Source organism: Mandrillus leucophaeus, unplaced genomic scaffold, assembly GCF_000951045.1.
Source record: "Mandrillus leucophaeus isolate KB7577 unplaced genomic scaffold, Mleu.le_1.0 Scaffold2, whole genome shotgun sequence".
NCBI classification, from domain to species: domain Eukaryota; kingdom Metazoa; phylum Chordata; class Mammalia; order Primates; family Cercopithecidae; genus Mandrillus; species Mandrillus leucophaeus.
Window position 1 is genome coordinate 10256500 of NW_012102031.1, and position 23856 is coordinate 10280355.

General features: G+C 44.9%; 1 protein-coding gene across 3 annotated transcripts in view; it reads left to right on the forward strand.

Annotated features, from left to right (window-relative positions):
* The window catches only part of LARGE (like-glycosyltransferase), a 692738-nt gene that overhangs the window by 535887 nt on the left and 132995 nt on the right, over nucleotides 1-23856 (forward strand). For all 3 annotated transcript variants that reach the window (XM_011978982.1, XM_011978983.1, XM_011978984.1), the window contains exon 7: nucleotides 2245-2349. In XM_011978982.1, the coding sequence (XP_011834372.1) occupies nucleotides 2245-2349 (105 nt within the window). The remainder of the gene's footprint in view (nucleotides 1-2244; nucleotides 2350-23856) is intronic.

The following is a 23856-nucleotide window of genomic DNA, read 5'->3' on the forward strand; positions in this document are numbered from 1 at the left end:
TCTCAAAAAAAGAAAAAAAGAAATTAGACCACAGGCAACAAAAGTATTTATTTTTGTTTGGCAGGAATAAAGGGTAGCTCATAGAGTATTTGTCTGAAGAAGTAAACAGGCAAAATAAAATGTATGGGATGCCACAGTATAAAATTTGGACTTTCAGATATCTGAAGATGACCTTACCTGAAATTTAGATGGACACCCTAAATTCAATAAAAGATCATTCCCAGGTTGGGCACGGTGGCTCACGCCTGTAATCCCAGCACTTTGGGAGGCCGAGGTGGGCGGATCACAAGGTCGGGAGATCGAGACCATCGTGGCCAACGTGGCGAAACCCGGTCTCTACTAAAATACAAAAAATCAGCCGGGTGTGTTGGTGCGTGCCTGTAGTTCCAGCTACTTGGGAGGCTGAGGCAGGGGAATTACTTGAAGCCAGGAGGCGGAGGTTGCAGTGAGCCCAGATTGTGCCACTGCACTCCAACCTGGCAACAGAGTGAGACTCTGTCTCAAAAAAAAAAAAACCCTTGGGATACCCACCTGGGGCCTTAGTAGTTATGTATCACCCCTCTCCCCCAACAATGACACTTCCCCTTTGCGTCCCATCCTCATTGTGAGGTTATTAAATGAGGTCTCTAGCTGGGGCATAGCATCAGGACAGGACACACGGCTTTCCCAATTAAGGGCACCACGCCTTTCGGATCTAATTGTTCTGCACAAATGTCCTAAGCTTGTTGCACGTGGAATTGATTGATTCATATACCCCCTGAATTGGTGATATGTTTTCCTGAGGAATTCTACAAGTTTTAGATGTAATCATATACAATGACAAAGTGGGTGGTAGTGTTTTCCCCATGCCTCTAATTTATGTGTTTGTGCCCGGGGTGGTGATTTAGATAGGAGCTTAATAAAATTGATCAAATAAACTACCCCAAACCCACACACCATCGTTTCAGGGAGCTGTCATCCTACGAAGGAGATTCTATATCACCCAGCGTGGGGTTCCGAAACCACCACTGTGTTTTCTTAAGTGCAGCTGGGCTTTCATTTGGTCAGAAAGGTCTTTATTTCTCAGATTGGCCAACAATATCACAGCGTAAATTCAAAAGGTATTGGTTAGCTGTGGAAGAGAGTCATTGTTAGCTGCGTGACTTCTGCAAGTTATTTAAACTCTCTAAACCTCAATTTCCCTTTCTACAAAAGGTGGGTTGATAATTGCTACCTCAAATACTTGTTTTTGTAAGGGTAAGCAATAATGTATCGAGACAGTGGGAGGAATCTTTGTTTCAAACAAATGTAGATGTGTATCCTAGCTCCATCTTTAGCTGTGCACATCACTGGTCCTCTGTGAGCCTTTTTCCTAGGCTGTGACGTGGTATTGGTTATAATTGCAAGAGAAGACCTTCTGTGTGATGGGGTTGTCTGTGGATCTGATGTGGAGGCCCAGAGACATGTATGGCCTAAGAGATTGACTACAAGGCTAACTGCCTAAGTTGCTAAGATGCAGCAGAGACTGAGGCCAACATCAACACCAGCTCTGGGGACAGAGGAGCAGCTGTTATCTAGACAACACTCTTGTATTGATATGATATTGACATGATGCTTGTTGACACAAGATAAATATATTTGAGAGGAAGCAGTGAGGGTGAGAACAAAATCCCTGTAAGAAGGTGGACAAAGAGTGGATCTTCTCTTTGGGCTCTTGTCTGAGCAAACAAGGGTAATCCCTCCTCCCTGATGTGAGAAACCGATCTCAGTCCTTGCCCAGAAAACCAGTAAATGAATGTACAGCGGGAAATACCAGAATGGGAATGCTTGAGAATAACTACAAGGGCAGGTTCCTTTGAGTAGTTTATTTTCGGTTAGGGAGGCGAGTGGTATTAGGGTTAAGATTGTGGTGAATAAATATGTGCTCCATGAGTTAGGAAAGAAATGCATGTGTGAATGAATGCATGGTTTGGGATTCTAGCTTTATCAGATTCACTGGGTGACCTGGGGCAAATCAATTAACTGTTCTGGGCCTCCATTTCTTCTCTATAAAATGGAAATAATAAAAATAGCTGCCTAATGGTGAGAATTAAATATGTTATTGCAAGTTAAGCTCTTAGGTGAGAGACTGGCACTTCATAAAACCTCTCAATAAGTGAATACTATTGTTGTGATGATTTGTCATTACACTGTGTGTTCATTAGTCACTGATCCAGATGGCTTGGCTTCTCCTTTTAAGATGTTTGTATTCTCTGTACTTTACAGGTCAGCAAGTCCTGGGCTTGGTGGAGAACCAGAGTGACTGGTACCTTGGAAACCTGTGGAAAAATCACCGCCCATGGCCAGCCCTTGGAAGGGGCTACAACACAGGTAAATTCTCAGGGTGGTATGGGCAGAGTTGCAAAAGGTGATGTGAGGGCCCGGTGCTCCTTTCTTAGGAGAGGAGACTGCAGAAGCTCAGGAGGCCACCTGATTGCTTGAATTCAGCAGTGGATGGTATGTGGGCAGTTGGCATTCCAGTTCCTTCTTGGTGCTGTAGCCACAGGTGGAGTAGCTGTTGGGCCATGGCAGTCTGTGGCATCTGTCACCAGAAAGCCCCTCTCCTGACCTCTAATCCAAATCCTATTGGATATCTTTATCAGTATGACCTGTAGGTTCGCTGGCTCTGTTAATACGGACCAGAGATCATTCTTCAGTAACAACCCCAACTTTTCAGTTTCTTAACACAACGGATATGTATTTTTGCTAATCACATTCCACGTCCACTTGAGGTCTTCAGGGATCTGGGTTCACTGTAGGTATTCAGGATTCATCTCCATGCACACTTCCATGTATGTGGTGGGAAAGTAGCAGAAGTCGTATTATCTCTTAACGTTTTTTGTTTAGAAGTGATACAATTTCATATTTCATTGGCTAAGCATGTTGTGTGGCCATGCCTCCCTTCATAGAGTGTGGGCAAGGGCAGTCTACCATGTGCCTGGCAGGAGAAAAGGCAGAAATATTTGCTAATCAGCACTTTTGAGGACCACATGTGCCTGGCAGGAGAAAATGCAGAAATATTTGGTAATCAGCTCTTTTGAGGACTACAGATCTCTAACCATATGTCTAAAATAAAATCCATTATTCTACCTTGTTACTAGCCACAAACTTGCGTCTCCTTTTTAGTTTCTTTCTCTGTTATTGGTGTCCTTCATTCATCCATCAGCCCTTCTTGTTCACCAGCTATCTCTTCAATGCTTACTGTGTACGAAGCCCTGTGGCAGACACAGTCCATGACCTCATGGAGTATATAAGCAGTGAAACTAGAGCAGCCTCTTCCTTCTGAGGCTCAATTCCCATCAGTGTCTATCTTTGAAATGCTTCTGGATCCTTCTGCCTCTCTCCTCCATCCTCATTGCCACTGCTGTGGTATCCCATTCTCAAAGGATGCAGACTCCTGATCTTTATCAGACTAGAATGTGGAACTCAGGGAACAGTAGGGTGGGTGAGACCAAGAAGCGCTGGAACTTGGCATCTGAGACCAGCAAATGAGGTGGGCTGGGACAGGTATCTGGCTCTGGGGACAGTACCACCTAAAAGTGATAGGTGAAGCCTGCCCTGGAGGCTGAGGCCAGTCTTTAGTGGGATCAGCCAAAAAGAGATCAAAACTCTGAGAGCTGATGGTCAGACTCCAGAAGAGTCTAATGCAAACACAGGGCCCCAGAGAACAAAGGAGAAGGGACATGAGTCAAGCTTGCAGAGGTGAGAGTTCATAGACGGGGTCAGAATGGGGGTCAAAGCTGGAGGAGGACAAGGAAAGAAAGTCCAGCATCAATGTCCAGAGGTGGCAGGCAGCCAGGGAGACCTCTAATGAATGCCATCCTGAGAGACGGAGATATTCCTTAGCTAACATCTGTCTGAGTATTAGATATGCTTTGTGCTATGTAATTTTTTTTTTCCTGTAACGCCTACCAGGTAACAGAGGTTGCAGTTGAAGAATGCCAACCACCGGCCCTTCACAGGCCCCAGAGCCCCACCCTGGAGTCTCCCATGCTGTGTTGGGCATTAACCCTTTAGTTGCTGGATGGTGGGGAAGTCTGAGGAGTTCCTGAGAGGGGCCGGGTTGGGGAAAGGCAGCTAAGGGCATCAGAGCAGTGGTTCTCTTAGCAGGTCAGGAGGTATTTCACTTTTTCAATAATGGGTAAGCCAGTGCCTCTATATATCAGCTGAGTATTAGCCAGGCACCATGTTAGGTGCTTTATGGGTGTCAGTCTCCTTTGATCCTCACACTCACCCCATGAGGCAGGTGCCGTGCTTATCTGTATTCTATGCCAGAGGAAACTGAAGCTTAGAGCATTGAAGGCTGCAACGCTGAAAAATCAAGGAGGCTGTGGTGTTCACTACCAACCTGTCTTGCTTGAACTTTAATGGCTTCAGGATTAAACACTTTCCAACAATGGAGATTCCCGGGCTCTGCCCTTCAAGAGTCTGATTGACTGGTTCTGTGCAGGAGACTGGGATTCTGCCCTACAGGAAGCCTCTAGGATGTTTCTGGGGCAGAAATATCCAAGGGCCTGCTCTGATTATCAAACATGGCACTCCGTTTCCTGTCCCAGCAAGCTCTCCCAGACGCTGTTTTCTCAGAGCCTTGGAGACTGGACCCTCCATGAACCCACAGCAGGCCAGGGATGGGGGCTCCACGTGCTTTCCTCTGGCAAGTGACTGGTCACCCCATGTTGATCTTTTGTGCCTGGATTTTCAGACACGTTCCCTCCAAACTTTTATGGAGGTGGAGACAGCCATGTTTCTGGGTGGGATAAAGGAAGTCTCAGGAAAACCCTGGTGTATACATTTCGTTTCTCTCTTCCAAAATATATAATAGAAAATGTCACATAGAAATATACTGCAGTGCCTCAGGGATGCTGCATCAAGATCATGGTTACCTGTGTAAAACAAAAGCCACTGGTCATCAATCCCGGTTTGCAGGGAAAAGAAGAATGTAGCACACTGGGGAATTTATTACGACCAAAATGGCATGTCTCCTCCTGCCCGTCCCTATTTGCTATAGAATGTAGCATCAGGAGACACAGGAGCACATAAACTACCTCCAGTTCCCGCTTGATATGCCAAGGCAGTGAGTTACTTCCCTCCTCGCTGGTACTGAAAGGGCAGAGCAGAAAGGGGAAAGCCCTGTTGAAGTGATGTGTTCATTTAAACAAGCCAGTGACACTGAGTGATTATGATGAAAGCACTTAGGCAACATGAAAATGCATTGGCTTTCACGATGGGGATGTGTCGCTTTAAAACCAAGGATTGTGCCACATAGTGAATGAGTCATCCAGACATGTACATTCTCATGGAAACTGAGGACACCACTGGAGAGAACCTGCCACCCTAAATCCCAACACATCTGAAGCCTCCAAAAAGGATATCTCCAGCAAGAGCCTCCTGTTGTATGCCTTCAGCTTGATGTTAAGAACCCAGGCAGATCTGGGTTACAGCTGCAGTACATTTCGTCTTCGTATGCACTTGGCCAAGTCGCTTCACTCCTTGAACCTCAGTTCTCTCCGTTTTTAAGATAGGACAAGACCAGGCGCGGTGACTCACGCCTGTAATCCCAGCACTTTGGGAGGTCACGAGGTGGGTGGATCACGAGGTCAGGAGTTCAAGACCAGCCTGACCAAGATGGTGAAACCCCACTCTACTAAAAATACAAAAAGTTAGCTGGGCATGGTGGTGGGTGCCTGTAATCCCAGCTACTCGGGAGGCTGAGGCAGAGAATTGCTTGAACCCAGGAGGCAGAGGTTGCAGTGAGCCAAGATCACGCCACTGCATTCTAACTGGGCAACAGACTGAGACTCTGTCTCAAAAAAAAAAAACAAAAAACAAAAGACATAACAAACCTAGTATGTGAGGATTAGCAATTAATGTTGGAACTTGTTTAATGAGCCTTGCCTGATTGAGGGTACCAAATAAGTACTTAGTAAATCTTAATCTTTCTCCTCTTGCATTTTTCTGCTACTTGCTCTATCAGGAAATGAGATTTACACACTGGAAAAAGGCGGTTATGTGACCGACTGGGGTTTGCTAAGGTCTCCCAAGCCCTTCGGTCAGAAAGAACGAGTATTTTACTTTCCCCAGGTGTAATCCAGCTACCTAGCAGCGTTTCCTGTATCTCTTTACTATCTGAAAAGGTTAGCTTTTTGTATCACATTAGGAAAAAAAAGTGACTATTTAGTTCGAATATCAGCTTCCTCGCTGTGTTTTACTTTGAAAATCCCCAGAAAAAGCATACGAGATGTTTGTGTTGGAAGCTCTACCTTCAAGACCTGGCTTTGTTGCTTTTAAATTCTGTGCCTTTTTTAGAAAGCTTCCCCAAGCTCAGGGAGGCTTGGGCTTCTCATCTGCGAGCTGGGGACCTCGGAACCCACTCAGAGGCTCCCTTGTGGTCGTGCAGCCTTGTGTGCCTGGTAAACCAAAGTGCTTTAGGAAGTTGGTTGTGATTCGTATTTATCCTCCTAACCACAGCCCAACTGAATAACTCTTTTCAGGTAATTCAGATTCAACCGCAGACATCAAACACGGCCTCTTCACTACACATTCTTTCATTCACTCATTCCACCAGGCATCACACCAGGCACCATAGCGTGCATGGGCTTTGTTAATTCCTTGAATTATCTTACAAACTAGACTTTTCCTCTTACAAAGGCCAGTCAGGTTCCCCCGTTCTCTTTGTTTGCTTTTCTTTCCCAGTCTGCTTTTACAAAGCCTACACGGCCACAAAAGATTAGAGAAGATCTTTCCACCATCTCCCATTTATCTCCTTCCCTTCTTACTAGAGCTGTTCCCAACTTAATTCCAGAAGCTACTGAGCCACCGCAGCTTCAGATGGATAACCAGGCAGATCCTAGCACAAAGCTCTTGCCCATAACTGTTCAGGTGGAATTACGGGCGCGTCTTTCACAGTCTTGCATGGAGATGGGTCCGTTTCTAGCCACTCTGCCCAGGCATCATCTCCTAGATGCAAAAAGCTGTCATTCACCCAGCATTCCGCTGTGAGCAGGACTTAGAAAACAACAACAACAAAAATACACCTAGGATTTTGACAGGCTCATTGAGATTCAGCTGTCTTCAGTTCCTAAGCTGATGGATGAATATCTTAAAAACAACAGCAAAGAAAAGGGGAAGGAGGGCTAAACATAGCAGAGGATGGGAGAATGAGGTGAGGGAAGGCAGATCGGTAGAAAGAAGATGGCATGTTTGCAGATAGGTTTATTTGCATGGGATCCCAAAGGCGACTCAAGCACAAGATGCATCCTCCCCAAGTTGAAGGGCGTAACACTAGCCAGAGAATGTGCTTTTTAAAACAATTTAAAAATAAAATGTATCGTGTTTCATCCAGCCCCCAAATTGGGGCAGAGACAGGCAGAGAGAGACCTGGCTGTTTAGGGAGGGAGGAAGAATTTCTCTAGGAATCCTTCTCTGCAGGACAGCAAAATCGGAATGCTTAAGGACTGACCTCTGAGGTTGGAGCAAACCATGGAAGGTGATGGGCAGTCAAGTCAGATACCATGGAAAATTTCGTGGCAGAGATTCAAAAGGAGAAAACATTTGACAGTTTGCCAAAGGACTGTTAAACAAATAGCTTAGTGGGATAAATAGAAACACGCAACCTAGGCTCAACTTACTTCCGCCTCTGACATCCAGCATTCTGGGACCCTGGGTAAGTCCCTTCATTTCTCTGCATCTTAGTTGTCTCTGCTGTCAGGAACTAAGATCTCTTCATGTTCTGAAAGAATACTGTGATTGGGTGATTTTTGTCTGTAATAATTGCATCCAGAGAAACTACATTTAAATATAATTTATTCATTCATTACATGCTGCGGAATACCTATAATACTGGCAAGGATAGGGTAGAAAACTGTTTTTTTTTTTTTCAATGGGTAATACCAAGAACCTTCCTTCAAAAAGTTTATAGTCTAATAGAGAAGTGTTTGCATATCTGCAAAAAAAGTTAGTATGACTTGAGCCTCTTCCATGATTGAGATCCAGAATTCATCATGAGCCCTGCACTAGCATCATGACCCCTGGACTAGCGTTTTCTAGACTAATTCTAGAAGTCATTGCAAGGGATGTGAATGTGTGTTTAGAAATTGTGAACAGAGGCCAGGCGCGGTGGCTCACACCTGTAATCCCAGCACTTTGGGAGGCCGAGGCAGGCAGATCATAACGTCAGGAGATAAAGACCATCCTGGCTAACATGGTGAAACCCCGTCTCTAATAAAAATACAAAAAAAAAAAAATTAGCTGGGCAAGGTGGCACACGCCTGTAGTCCCAGCTACTCAGGAGGCTGAGGCAGGAGAATCGCTTGAACCTGGGAGGAGGAGCTTGCAGTGAGCCGAGATCGCGCCTGCATTCTGTGTCTACCCTTTGGAGATTCGATGTGCATATTGGAGATCTTATAAAGTCTAGAAGTAAAGAAAGCAATTACACCCACTCTTTCAGAAAGAGTGGTTCAGTTGCTTTAAAACTCCACTATAGACATTGCCAGTTGTTAGTGAATCAATAGATTCTGATTCTAGATTACCACTGAAGAATGGGATTTTTTAATACTATTTTTAATTGTCTGTTAATAGACTACTATTAATAGAATTTTGACAACTCATATTGACATTTGTTGTAAAGGACAAATAGTCTGGAAATGCAGTGATGTGCTGGGTTCCTAGGTCACATCTGCTAGTGAAAGCCTATTGTTAAATTTTTAGAAAATATGGGATCCGATTGTTAAACATGGCCACTATTAAAAATCAAGGCCGGGCACGGTGGCTCATGCCTGTAATCCCAGCACTTTGGGAGGCCAAGGCGGGCAGATCACTTGAGGCCAAGAGATCGAGACCAGCCTGGCCAACGTGGAAAACCCCATCTCTACTAAAAATGCAAAAATTACCCCAGCATGGGGTCACATGCCTGTAGTCCCAGCTACTCGGGAGGCTGAGGCAGGAGAATCGCTTGAACCAGGAAGGCAGAGGTTGCAGTGAGCTGAGATCACATCACTGCACTCCAGCCTGGGCAACACAGCAAGACTCTGTCTCAAAAATAAATAAATAAATAAAATAAAAATCAAATGATGTAAATTTACAATGAAATATGTCATTTGAAAAACAAAGGTAACAAATACTCAAAACTCTTAAAACCTGTTACTTCCGAATCACTTTACTCTCTGTGCTTCTAAGGTTGTTTGCATCTGCTGTGTCTGTATGGTGGAAATGCCGTGCAGTGGGGTCCTGCTGCACATCTCTTCATAACCGTTCAGTAGCATCGCATTGGTAGTTTGAAATCTTCCCTGGTGGGACTATTATAGCCTGGAAATTGGAAAACACTACCATCAGGGGTCTTCTTTCTTCCTGCAGAGTTAGTTGTTGAACATTTACCAGCATACTGCTGAAATATAATAATAATATATATACATAATGTTTTTTGAGATGGAATCTCACTCTCATCACCCAGGATAGAGTGCAGTGGCATGATCTAGACTCACTGCAACCTCCACCTCCCAAGTTCAAGCAATTCTTTTGCCTCAGCCTCCCAAGTAGCTGGGACTACAGGTGCATGCCACCATACCTGGCTAATTTTTGTACTTTTAGTAGAGATGGGGTTTCGTCATATTGGCCAGGCTAGTCTCGAACTCCTGACCTCAGGTGATCCACCCGCCTCGGCCTCCCAAAGTGCTGGGATTACGGGTATGAGCCACCGCGCCCAGCCAATAATATATATTTTTCACATTCCCTGAAAGTAAGTACTGTTGACAGTTTGCCTTCCACATATGTAATTATCTACTTCTCTCTATATATGCATATTCTTTTTGAATAGACTAGATTTGTTTACTTAAAAATAAAATATTGGGTATCTTCTACATTAATACAATGGTATATTTTCTTCTTTCTTATTAAGAACTGCATAGTTTGCCATTTGCTGGAGGTACTGTAATTCATTTATTCCATTTTCTATGAGTTGGTATTTTAGCTGTCCCTAGGTTTTCCCCTCAATTATAAACAATACCATACATAAGTCTTCTCATTACCCATGTTTGTTTGCTTAGTCAAGTATTCATACACAATAGCTCCTAAGCTATTGCGGTACTGCTATATTAAATGTTATGGATATTTTAAATTCTGATAGATCAAAATTTAAATTTGCCAAATGTGTCAGTTTACAATCGAGATAAAATTTTAAATTAAACAGATGTGTGCGTGTTTATGTATGCATGTGTCTTGCTTGTTTGTTTTGTGTGTTGGGCATACAGTCTGTGTATTTGCAAAGAATCAGTATTTTGCCAAGGAGCTACTTCATAGGAACCCAACTTGAGCTTTTTCAATTTAGGGAGATGATCTCTGACTAAAAGGTCCAGGCGTCTGAAGCCATGGATCATTGACCAGTGGCCAAGTGAAACGAAGACGTTTCCTTGCTGTGGCTAACTCTGCCTGGCTCCAACATTCCAACACCTGGTTAAGTGAATTGACCTGGCTTAGTAATTACACAGGGGTGGCCATTCCTGAAAATGTGTCTGCCCCACTCTGCTAACCCATACAAGGTCAGCAGTTTTCTCTGTCACTCACTCAAGTCTTTAGCATTGCAAGAGCTAACAGGAGTTATGACCCAAGCACCCAGGCACCTGTATGGTTCTGTGTGCAGTAGAAGGGAAAGAAGGAAGGATATGATCCTAACTCCTCTGAATCCTAACTCTTCCTGATACAAGGAAAATAATCTGGCCATCATTCAGCACATGGTTTCCTTGAAGACATATTTGTGATGGGAAGAGGCACTTGATTTCTTTGGGGCCCCTCAGGTTCACAGTACTAATTGATTAGATTTGATTCGTGCTTTCATGTGCACCAGCTCATGTAATTCCCATTCTACAGAGGAAGCTGATGGAGGCTCAGCAAGGTTCGTTGATTTCGCAAGTTAGCAGAACCAGTAAATGTCAGAGCCCAGTGCTTAAGCCTGCCTTCCAATCTCTTCTTGGGCCTTCAGTGCTTGAAAGTGGTTGGTAGAGCAGTATATGAATCCATTCTCACACTGCTATAAAGAAAAAGAAAAAAAAATACCGGAGACTGGGTAATTTGTAAAGGAAAGAGGTTTAATTGACTCACAGTTCCACAGGGCTGGGGAGGCCTCAGGAAACTTACAGTCATGGTGGGAGGTGAAGGGGAAGCAAGGACCTTCTTCACATGGCGGCAGGAGAGAGAAGAGTGAGCATCAAAGGCGGAAGAGTCCCTTATAAAACCATCAGATCTCGTGAGAACTCACTCACTGTCACAAGAACAGCGTAGAGGAAACTGCCCCCCGCTCCCATGATTCAGTCACCTCCCACCATATCTCTCCTTAGGCATGTAGGGATTATGGGGATTACAATTCAAGATGAGATTTGGCTGGGGACTCAGCCAAACCATATCAAGCAGTTACTTAGCTCTGGGGATTTTTCTAGCTCCCTCCCCAGTCTATAAGGTTAGAGGGCTATGGACCATCATAACAACATCGTGCTATCTACTAAATTTACAATAGTACTTGCAATCATGGCTGCGTGTTGGAATCACCTGGGAGATTTGAAATAATCCTGGCATCCAGGGCTTATCTCAAACCACTTAAATTAGAACCTCTAGAGTGAGACTACTCCTTCAGTAGTTTCTAAAACCAAGCAGGTGACCCCTTTATACTGGACAGGCATGTCCTCGTTTCCTTCCAAAGCCTGCATTATAAAGGCACCATTTGCAATGCAGCCACTCTGAACCTGCTTTCCCTCTTCATTACCTATACCCTATTTTTCTAACCATGACTGGACTCCTAGACTCCATAGCTGCTTGAATTTGTGGACAGGACATTCAACCAAGATTTCTTTTTTTTTTTTTTTTTGTAGACGGAGTCTCACTCTGTCGCCCAAGCTAGAGTGCAGTGGTGTGATCTCAGCTCACTGCAACCTCTGCCTCCCAGGTTCAAGCGATTCTCCTGCCTCAGCCTCCGGAGTAGCTGGGACTACAGATGTGTGCTACCACACCCGGCTAATTTTTTGTAGTTTTAGTAGAGATGGGGTTTCATTGTGTTAGCCAGGATGGTCTCGATCTTCTGACCTTGTGATCCACCCACCTTGGCCTCCCCAAGTGGACTTTTTAGTAGTATTATTATTATTAACTGTGTATAATGTCAGACCCCATGTTGGGCTCTGGGGATGCTTCAGTGGAACAAAGGATCCTAGCCTCAGACTGCTGTCAAGGAAGACCTACAGACACAAGCCATTTGGATGCAGAAGTGCCCTGATGGAGAAAGCCCTTAGACAGCAGGGAAAAGGGGACAGGCAGTGATATACCACCAGTGGCTTATTTAAATCCCTATTGTTGCCTGGATCCTGACCTGGTATCCTACACTTTCCCCTGGGGCTGCCAGTGACATCACATAGAGAAAGAGACCAGCCTCCTCCTCCTCCTTCTGTCTCACTGTAAGCTGTTCCCTGTCATCCACCATTATGCTTCAATAGCCCCTCCTTGTTCCCCTGACCCCTTGCCTGCCGCCATCTCCTTTATTGCATATTTGACATTTCACCACAGCAGGTCAGACGTATTTGAATCCTAATGGCGCAGAGGGTCCCTGAATTGGTCGGCAGAGCCCTGGGGACTGCTCCAAGTGAAGGGAATCTCCATGAAGACAATTATCCAAGAAAAATAGCCCATCTCAGCAGGCATCGTTCTGCTTTGCTTATTGAGCCAACGTTTACGAAGCACAGACTTCGTACCCAGCTCAATGCAAACAGGCTCACCTCTAGCAAGGCTCAAGGGAGGGAACAAAAGAAACAGAAAACACAGCCCTTGTCAACAAACCCAGGATTAAGCTGGAGTGGCCAGGCGAATATACGGAGGAAACAATGGTTTTCTTTTTTAACCCTTTTCAACGTCCATTTAGGATCTGTTCATTGAATGTTTAATTATTGACAGCAGGAGTTGACCCCCTTGCCCATTTTTGTATGTCCCAAGCTGGGTTTTTACATTTTCAGATAGTTGAGAAAACTTGAAGACAGGTCTATTTTGTGGCACATGAAAATCATATGAAATTCTAATTGCAGTGTCCGCTAATAAAGTTGTATGGGCTCACAGCCACAGCATTCATTTTTATTTTGTCCGTGGCTGTATGAAAGTTGTCAGGATCAAGATGGAATCACTAATATGAGAAAACCCTGATAAATACGGGAAGGCCACGAAGGCACGATTCTCACACTTACATGCCTGATAACGAAACAGACTCTACAAAAACCACCGCCTTGCACAAAGACCTCACAACCTTACACAAAAACATTTGTGCAAGGACATCTGTGTCTCCAGCCTTGGACCAGCATCATCCTTATTATTGATCTTTGTAGCCAAAGATAATTACTCAAAATAGTTATGTACTCCTCCTTATTTTTTCCTTTAAAAATGTTTATTTTTGGCTGGGCACGGTGGCTCACGCCTGTAATCCCAGCACTTTGGGAGGCCGAGGCAGATGGATCACCTGGTCAGGAGATCGAAATCATCCTGGCCAACATGGCAAAAATCTCTGTTAAAAATACAAAAAAGGCCAGGCGCGGTGGCTCAAGCCTGTAATCCCAGCACATTGGGAGGCCGAGACAGGCGGATCACGAGGTCAGGAGATTGAGACCATCCTGGCGAACACGGTGAAACCCCGTCTCTACTAAAAAGTACAAAAAAACTAGCCGGGCGAGGTGGCGGGTGCCTGTAGTCCCAGCTACTCGGGAGGCTGAGGCAGGAGAATGGTGTGAACCCGGGAGGCGGAGCTTGCAGTGAGCTGAGATCCGGCCACTGCACTCCAGCCTGGGCGACAGAGCGAGACTCCGTCTCAAAAAAAAAAAAAAAAAAAAATACAAAAAAAAATTAGCTGGGCGTGGTGGTGAACACCTGTAATACCAGCTACTTAGGAGGCTGAGGCAGGAGAATCTCTTGAACCCAGGAGGCAGAGGTTGCAATGAGCTGAGATCGTGCCACTGCCCTCCAGTCTGGGTGACAGAGAAAGACTCTGTCTCAAAAGAAAAAAAAAAACAAAAAGTTTATCTTCTTTACCACCCTGAATGCATGCATACTTTACTATGACATGCGTATTCCCATTACAATATTTAATTCCCAAATATATTTTCTTTTATAGAGTGTCTCTCTGCTTGTTATTTAGATTGACAGCTGCTTTGAGGCTACAAAAACAGAAATTAAGTAGTTGTAACAGAGTCCTTTTCGCTTCCAAAGCCAAAGATACATATTTACTGGCCCTTTCAGAAACAATTTGCTGATCAAGGTCCACAGCATAGCAGAAAGAGCGTGGTCTCTGGAGTCTAGTAGACTTGGGTTAGGATCTTGCCTGTGCCAGTTAGCTTTCTACATCTAGTCAATAGAAATAACAACATGTTCTTAACAGGCTGAGATTGAATAAAGCCACTGTAAAGGTAACATAAACCCCAGTGATCTAGAACTAGTATTGAGGCCTGGTAAATATTGGTTACCTTCACCCACCTTAATTATATACAAATATAATTTCCTATATAGGCACAAAAAGAAAGATAGAATTACATGAGGCTAGTTCTACTCTGAACTGGAAAGCTATGCACAAGAAATAGAAGGAAAGGGAATGAGACTAATACATTCATTGGATACTTTATAAGAGCAGAGTCTTCTCACTCTTATTCAATCCTTTATTCCCCAGCAGCCAGAGTTGTCCTACTGGGCACAGTGGTGCACACCTATAGTTCCCACTACTTGGGAGGCTGAGTCAGGAAAATTGCTTGAGCCCAGGAGTTCAAAACTGTAGTGTGCGATGATCATGCCTGTGAATGGCCACTGCACTCCAGCCTGCTCAACATAGTAAGACCTGGTCTTTAAAGAAGTAATAATAGAGTGATCCCTGGCATATGGTAAAGGCATAGCATACAGTATATATGATATGCATTTTCGGCCGGGCGCAGTGGCTCACACCTGTAATCCCAACACTTTGGGAGGTGGAGGTGAGTGGATCACCTGAGGTCAGGAGTTCAAAACCAAAACCATCCTGGCCAACGTGGTGAAACCCCATCTCTGCTAAAAATATAAAAATTAGCTGGGTGTGGTAGCGAGTGCCTGTAATCCCAGCTCCTTGGGAGGCTGAGGTAGGAGAATCACTTGAACCTGAAAAGTGGAGATTGCAGTGAGCCAAGATCCTGCCATTGCACTCCAGCCTGGGTGATGAGGGCGAAACTCCTTCTCAAAAAAATAAATAAATGCATTTTTGCATTCAGCCCTCTTAATAATTGATATACTTGTCAAACATTTTACTTGTGGAGTCATCATCAGGATGAGGCTCCAGATTCTGCTCCTCCACACACCATCACACAGCCCTGGGCACGCCAACTTCTCTGTGCCAGTGTTCACACCTGCAGATGCAGGTCATGGGAAAACGTACTGCGCAGGATCGTCTTGAAGACTGAATGAGATTTAAAGTGTGCCAGATACCCCTGCAACCCAAAAGAGGGAAAGGCAGACAAACAGTAGGGGGGTGTGCATTCAAGTCAAAACGTGGATGTTTCATCACACAGGCTTCTTTAAACTCTGTCTCGGTGTGATAGTAAGCAGGAAATCCTGCAAGGTCTCAAGATGCAAATCTGGCAAGGATCATTGTTTAAGGGTCTCAAGGGATGGGACTGCACAGACTGTTGAACAGAACAGGAAAGGGAAGACCTGCAGGTGGAGGGCGTACGCCAGGCTGTGGAACGGGTGTGGCCAGGCAAGTCTGGGTACACAGAGCGGGAAGAGCTGTGGTCAGGAGGAAGCCTTAGGATTGGACTTGAGAAGATTGGAGTCACTACTCACTTGCTTTATGTCTGGAGATCTGATAAGAATGTATCGTCAGATTCCCTTATAATGAATCCCATACCTGTTTCTACCAAACACATATTCAGCCTGGTTTCACAGTGTATTTCTGGTTTCCAAGTTCTTTGGATTGACTCTGTACTAGTGATTGGATAAGACTGAGGAAATGTATGTGTTAAGGGAAATGGCAGTGCATTCCCATTGCAATTGTTAATCTTTCCGAAGATTCCTGACTCTGATTTTTAATGGACTTCATTTAATGAGTTAACGTAACCACAGATTAGTAAACAGGGACTATCGATCTTCACAGAGAACAAGGAAGGAATTTACACATAGTAAGGGCCCAGTGTTGTACTGAAATCACCGACTTTTCATTCAGCATTGACTCTGCACCAGGCCCTGTGCTAAGTGCTTCTCATACTTGCTCTCACTTAATGCCCACTACATCGTTTATGAGGAACGTTACACCATTTATTCAAAATCTCACTGTTAGTTGGCAGCAAAGTCAAGATTGGAACATGGACCATTCTGTACTGAGAGCAGAAGGCTCCTGCCTCTGTAGTGCTTTAAGTATGTGGTCTGTTGAAATCTTCACTCCCCACCTAGGAAAAAGGAAGAGGGAAGAAAGAAATTCCACATAGTCATGTTGATTACTCCCGAAAGTAATTAACTAGGATTGTGTAATGAATGACAGCAGAGACAGACCTCTCTTAGGAGGTGACAGTTTAGCTGAGATCTGAAGCGTGTCCTGAAGCCAGCCACACAATTGGGCAGAGAACGGGAATGTAGCAGCCCTGATGGGGACTCCAACTTGGCCTGTTCTGGAACTGACAGGTGGGAGGCTGGAAGGAGGAACCTGAGTTGAGACTGGGGAGCTAGGCTAGAGCTTCCTGGGCTATGATATGATGACACAGAATTCGCATTTTCTTCTGTAACACACTAGCAAAGACGGCACCTGACTGAGAATATCCATGAGCTTCTGAACAGTAGCAATAAGAAGTATTGCGCAATTAATTTATATGCATCATTCTTTGTTCAGTAGTAACTTTACAGGACCACCTCCATGCATTTCAATTAGCTGTTTATTAATGTGCTTTACTTTGCTTGACATGCATTCTAAGAGGCGTTTCTCCACCCATCCCTCATTTCTGGTTCTCTCACCAAATGTTCGTATGATTCCTAATTCAGTGTTCCAACTGTGGCTTAAATGACTGGGACAAAATAGAACCTTGGTAGCCTCTATTAATCATCGTGTGTTTCTCAGAGATATACCAGCTTCATGTCACTACCCCTTATGACTCCCTCCAGCACTCAGGGTAGGATAGTCCAGAGGACACTGGAATATGAGGCCCGGGAAGGAGGGCTGCTGCAGCATTACTTACCACTTTGACTTGCTCCCCCACTTCCTCTTTCTTTGGGAATTATCACCAACAGGTGCATTCAAAATCTTCGTATGATTAAAGTTAAAAAGCTTCTGTTAGAGGACAAGATCCACAGATATCATCCTGCCCAGAGTTGACTATTCCCTAATAGAAACCTACCTTTGGGGAAAAGGACTGTACTGTTGCTGTCATTACAAAGATAAGAACAGAAACACAGAGAGGTTAGTTCACTGTCCCAGCGTCACACAGCCAGAAAGTGTTCGAGACCAGGTTCAGATCCAGGTCTGACTCCAAGACCAGGCTCTTTCCAGTACCTTTGCAGTGGCCTAAAAATGTCAAATGGGCTGAGGAGCTGGCTAGAGAAAACTGCCTGATGGCAAAGTTTTTGACATCTCTTGCCATGAGTGGAGATGGGTAATCATTTAACGGAAGATGAGTTTTGACCACATGGTCTATTTGGTTTCTGCTGAAGACGGGGGCTAGGTGGGCCCCTACCCCACCCATTCATCCAGGACAAACTACCTCCTCCAGAGTCCCTGGGATCCTTGTTTTTAATCAGTCAATTGATGAGTGTCACAGCACTTTTTACAGTTAGTCATTTTGCAGATGTTAATTGAGTCTCTGTTAACCATCAGTGGGCGGGACCACTGTCTGTCTTCTGAACTCATTCATCCATTCGCCAGCTCATTCCTAGACATTCTCTGAGTTTGTCTGCTATGCCTCTGGTAGGCCCTGGGCTAGAGAGATGACACCAGCTGTGTCCTAGAGAGTTCAGCGTCTAGTGGGGGGTTCCTGTAAACAAACAACTGCTGGGCAAGGAGATCAACGTTTTCACCAGACTGCGTCAGGGTGGAGTGGAGGTACAAAGGCAGGTGGCCATCTCTGCCAGGAGGATCCAGGAAGACTTCAGAAGAGAAGGCTGGGAAGAGAAGGAGGAGAAGAGAGAGTAGAAAGCAAATGAAGAAATGAGGAAGAAAAAGCAAATGCAAGTGGCAGAAAAGTAGAGAATTATACTTCGCTGAATTAGAGCTCAGAATTCTGGAATTTTGAAGAGATCCATAATCGGTTTTCAAGGGATCCAATATTCACCAGCTCCAAAGTAAGGGGAATGAGGGGTACAACTGCATTGTCCTTTTAAGGATCTGTTGAATGCAGGACAGTCTTTCTCTCTAGAAAGAAATAAAGAAACAAAGACAAAAATAAAGGACGCAGAGCTTAGGACAGTCCCATTCCCTTAAAAGCCAACAGGAGGAGGACAGCAAACTCCTTTATGCCCCTTTTCCCCACTACACAATGCAAAGTGCAGAGTCCTTCCAACTGGGAGCCTCTTTTGTGGCCATGATGACTTAAGAATCACCCCAGATAATTGCTCAGGTATAGCTTTCACCACACTTTCCTTCCCCCCGACTGAACAGAAGCAACATTCCTTGCTAGGGAGAAAGTTCACCCTGCACTCAGTAGAACCTGCAAAGAACCATGCAGTTTGGCTCCAACCCCTTTCCCCCTTACTTTGGGGTTGTTGAATACTGGAAAAGTGATCAAGGGAAGTACATTTATCACTCTCTTGCCTGAAAACTTGAGCCGGGGTAATTTTGCACATTCTGTTTAAACGATTGACACGAGAAAGCTGGATTTAGTTCTCCCTTCTTACTTCCCAGCACTAAATGCACACCTCGCTAATCCAATTTCTAGGAAATCCTCCCTCGTGAGCAGGACAGCCTGTGGATTTGCCCAGATCAGGTTGGCAGAGAGTAGATAGGCTCGTTTGTGAGAGCACGTTCAGACCCCAAGGATTACTATGGCCTTATGGCCGCCAGAGCCACTTTCTAGTAGGTAGGGGACCTTTATGTGCCCCCGGAAATAATGTTAATAGTCCTAGCTAACATTTATTGAGCAGTGGTTATGAATGTGGCATTGCAAATGGATTATGATCTTATTTAATTTGCACAGCAGCCTAGGAGGCAGGCACTTCTTGCTGTTTTTCCCATTTATCAGCTGGCTTAAGGGCCTTTGTACTTGGGGCTAATTCTGCCTGAGTTCCTCCTTCTTATCAGCATGGCACGCTACCTCGCCTCCTGCAGATCCTGTCTTAAACATCATCTTCTCGGAAAAGTCTTCGCTGACCACTCATTGAAAATTTCACCACGTCTCCCAGCTGAGCTCTCCTTATCTCCCCTCCCTGCTTTATTCTTATCATACAATAGACTATATGTTTAACCTACTTACTTGTTTATCCCTCGTCTGTTAGCACATAGGCTTCCCGAGGACAAGGATTTCTATTTTCAGATGGGTTCTGGTACATAGGAGACTTGCAGAACATACTGGTGTAATGAAAATCATAATAGCATCATAACTACTTTGCAAACTAGGAAAGAGAAATTTACAGAAATGAGCTAGTATGGGCTGGGCGCGGTGGCTCACGCCTGTAATGCCAACACTTTGGGAGATGGGTGGATCGCCTGAGGTCAGGAGTTTGAGTCAAGCCTGGTCAACATGACAAAACCCCGTCTCTACTAAAGATACAAAATTAACCAGGCATGGTGGCTCACGTCTGTAATCCCAGCACTTTGGGAGGCTGAGGCAGGCAGGTCACCTGAGATCAGGAATTTGAGACCAGCCTGACCAACATGGAGAAATCCTGTCTCTACTAGAAATACGAAATTAGCCGGGCATGGAGGCGCATACCTGTAATCCCAGCTACTCAGGAGGCTGAGGCAGGAGAATCGCTTGAACCTGGGAGGCAGAGGTTGCAGTGAGTCGAGATTGCGCCACTGCGCTCCAGCCTGGGTGACAAGAACAAAACTCCGTCTCAAAAAAAAAAGAAACGAAATGAGCTAGTATGGTCCAGGTAAGACAGAAAACAAGTAACAGACTAGAATTAACCTAGGCCTCAGACCTCCCAAGTGTTTACAACACTACAGAGCCAGCGCGTAGCCAAATACAAAGCCTTCTGTGGAACTGTGGTTGTGCTGGGAAATAAGCAGACACTACTCGCTACTACTCCCATTAAAACTTTCCTTTGAAATCAACTTCTTAGTCCTTCAGGATGACAGTTATTGATGCTAACAGAAGTGGGATTTTTTAGCCCCTCTTCTGCTCTAGGACTCTGCTTGTTGAGATCCAGAGGAAATAAGTTACGGTCTCATCGCTCTGGAAGCTCACTCCAGTTCACTGCCAGTGCAGGAGCTTATACTTGTATTGAGTAGACCTGCTGTGTGGCACTTATACTTGTATTGAGTAGACCTTCCTGTGCAGGAAGCTGTGGGTATGGAGTCAGTAACACACACCACTGCCCTCAGGGAGCTCAGAGTTTGGTGCCACAAAGCACCTACAATAACTGCAGCTCTGAAAGGCACAGATGTAGATTGTACAATGTAGTGGTTTGGTTTGTTTGTTTGTTTGTTTGTTTGCAGCCATAGCCCTGTAAGTAATGGAATGTGTAATGTTCCACATCATCCCGTAGGCATCAGTATTGGAAAACGCATGGGTTTTGGAACAAGTGAAACTGGATTTGAATGGGGTTGTCACTAGTTAGTTGCTTACTCAATCTTTCTGTGATGTTTGAAGGAATAGAGTTAATAAGCATGCCTAGCACCTGGGTCCTGGTAAGCTGCCGCCATCACCGTTAGCTCTCAGGATCATCGTTGTCATTGTTCTGCTTCTGAGTGACAGTGAGTAGTGAATTCAGTGCCTATGGGTCAATAGGAAGAAACTAGTCTGGTTAAAAATACACCCCAGGTAATAACAATAGCCCCTTATTTAATTAAGACTAATGTGTGTTAGTCACTGTGCTATGCTGAGTATTTCGTTATCTTACTTGATTCTCCCAACAGTCCTGTGAGTTATGATTAATATCCGTTTTGCAGAAGAGTACCCTAAAGCACAGAGCAGTTATTAAGTAACCTGCCCAAGGTCATGCATGGTGTGTGGGTAGATGCTAGGACCCTGACCCTTGATTTTTTTTTGCTCAACTGCCCCAGGTCATCAAAGTGTGTACTGGGGAGGTGACTGTATTCTTGCTGTCATTCCCAAATCAGTCAGAGAAGCAGCAAAAAGTACCAAATCTAGCATCAAGAGACTTGTATTCAAGCCCAAATTCTACCACTGCATCAGCTTCCTGACCTCAGGCCACTGACCTCACTTCGAAGTCTTGGTTTCCTCATCTATAAAATGAAGACGTTGACTTAGCAATGCCCAGCCCCTGGGCCGCTGGTTCTGGTATATGGCTCTTTCATTCATCGCACAGCAGATCTACCAAAGCCAGCACGCGATGTCATCAGTGTTAGAAAGACCTCAGCTGAAACCCCAGCTCTGTCACTCACCAGCTGTATGACCTCTCTGAGCCTCAGTTTCCTTGTTTGTAAAAACAAACATAAACTTACCAATTTCATGGGGGCTGTTCCGAGGACTCACTGAAATAACATAACAATCAGGATACCATCACGAAAGACATCTGCCCTTGGGAGTCAACATATTTGAATGAAGGGACTGCATATGGGGGTGAATGGGCAGGATCAAAGGCATCAGCAAGGGATGCTGGAGCACCCAGGGACTAGCTGGAGCTGAGAGCTGGTACCAGTTCTGGGCTGAGAGATGTGTGTTAGTTTGCTAGGGCTGCCATAACAAAATACCACAGACTGGGTGGCTTAAACAACATAGATTTATTTTTTTCTCACGGTTCTAGAAGCCAGAAGTCTGAGACCAAGGTGTTGACAGGGTTGGTTTTATCGCACCCTTCTCTCCTTGGCTTGTATATATAGATGCTTCCTCTCCCTACGTCTATAATCTCCCTTCTGCGCATGTCTGCATCCTAATTGCTTCTTCACATGAGGATACCAGTCCTATTGGATTAGCCTGGGACAGCACTGCAGAGCCTCTTCAGGGAGGGTGAAACCCCACAGGCTATATACCAGCTACTAAAAAAATGACTACAACTCTCTAAACAGAAATCCAATCTGCTGACTGGCTGGTTGGCATGGAGATTTTCTTTCTTTTCTTTTTTTTTTTTTTTCCGAATAATGGGCTGGCCTCTCCCCACCAATCTGGCTAGATGCTTCACTGCACAAGATGATGTCTCATTTGCCTCCCAAGAAGGACGAGACAGCGTGGATGGCCAAGCATTTCTGACCAGTTGAATGGGCACTGGTCACCTGTCTGACCTCATTTTAACTTAATTACGTTTTTAAAGACCCTGTTTCCAAATTCAGTCCCATTCTCAGGTTGCTGGGGATTAGAGCTTCAACAGATGAATTTGGGGGAGGACACGATCAACTCGTAACAAGATATAAAGAGAAGCAATAATGGTGCCAGAAGCTACTGAAGGCTTGAACCATGGAGATAGCTGCCAAGCAGAGGCTGAAATGGAGGACACAGCCATTGCTGGGAACGTTGCCCACAGGCAAGAGTGTGCGAGGGAGAAATGCACTCTCTTTCCTCCCACCCTCCAAGCTGTTGCCGAAGCTTCCGATCAGGAACCAACCACCAGGGATGCCAGGTGATCCCCGGGCACAGAGAAGGGCAGAGTATGGACCTGGGAGTGGAAAAACTGAGAATATGTGTCTGGCACAGAAGGGGCACTCACTAAGTGTTCATCCTTCCCACCTCATAAATGAGAAGGGAAAAGTGGAGACGACGCCTGTGACCTCTGCACCCCTCCCGGAATGTGTTTTCAGTATCTGCTTTGTTTTGAGCATGTGAATGAGTGAATAATGAAGGCGTACTCAGTTGTGCCCTTCCATGCAGGCTCACTTTGTTTAAGCTAGAAGTTGCAAAAAGCTTCTTGCCCTTTCGGCTGTTTAGGAGCTCCACATTCCAGCAGGTGCCAGCACACGTTCAACTGGTCAGAGCTGCTCGGCCATCCACGCCATCTTGCCCTTCTGGGGACGCAGATGAGACATCGTGTGCCGTGAAGCATCTAGCCGGACTGATAGAGACAGGCAGATTCATTATTTGTTAAAAAAAAAAAAATTAAAATATCCATACCATCCAACAAACTGAACAGCAGATCTGATTTCTGTTGAGAGTTGTAGCTGTTTTTCAGTAGCTGGTATATAGCCCGTGGGGTGTCAGACCCTCCCATCCCTCCCCAACGTGGGTCTGCAGTGCTGCTCTATGCTTCTGCATCTACCCCAGCTCTTGCAATCATTGCACTGTGCTCTGTTTTATTTAGTGCCAATTTTAAGACCAATATCTTGGCACTACTCTGTATATTGTTCCTGCTATACAGCTGCAGAAAATACTTCCTCCTTCCTGAAATAGGCTGGAGAGTTTTTAGTAACTACTTTAACTGCGGTGACCTGGACACAGCCAGAATATCTTCATTCAGTAACTGTTATCTCCCACATGCTGATGGACTGCCTGTGAAAGCTGTCTTGTCTCAGAGCAGGACGTCTAAGGGACTCGACATCTTGGTGGATTTCTGAGCGGGAGAAGAGACGACGACAGACCAGTGAGCGTGATTTCTGCCTTGGGTTTTTCTAATCATTTACTGTCTACAATGTGCAAAATTACTTGCCTTCTGTGATTTAATGATTAGCTGAAAATCTGTCCAAATCTGGAAAATGACAGTAGTATTACTTTCCTGGAACTGCTATAACAAAGCACCACAAACAGTGGCTTAAAAAAGCAGATGTTGGCCGGGCTC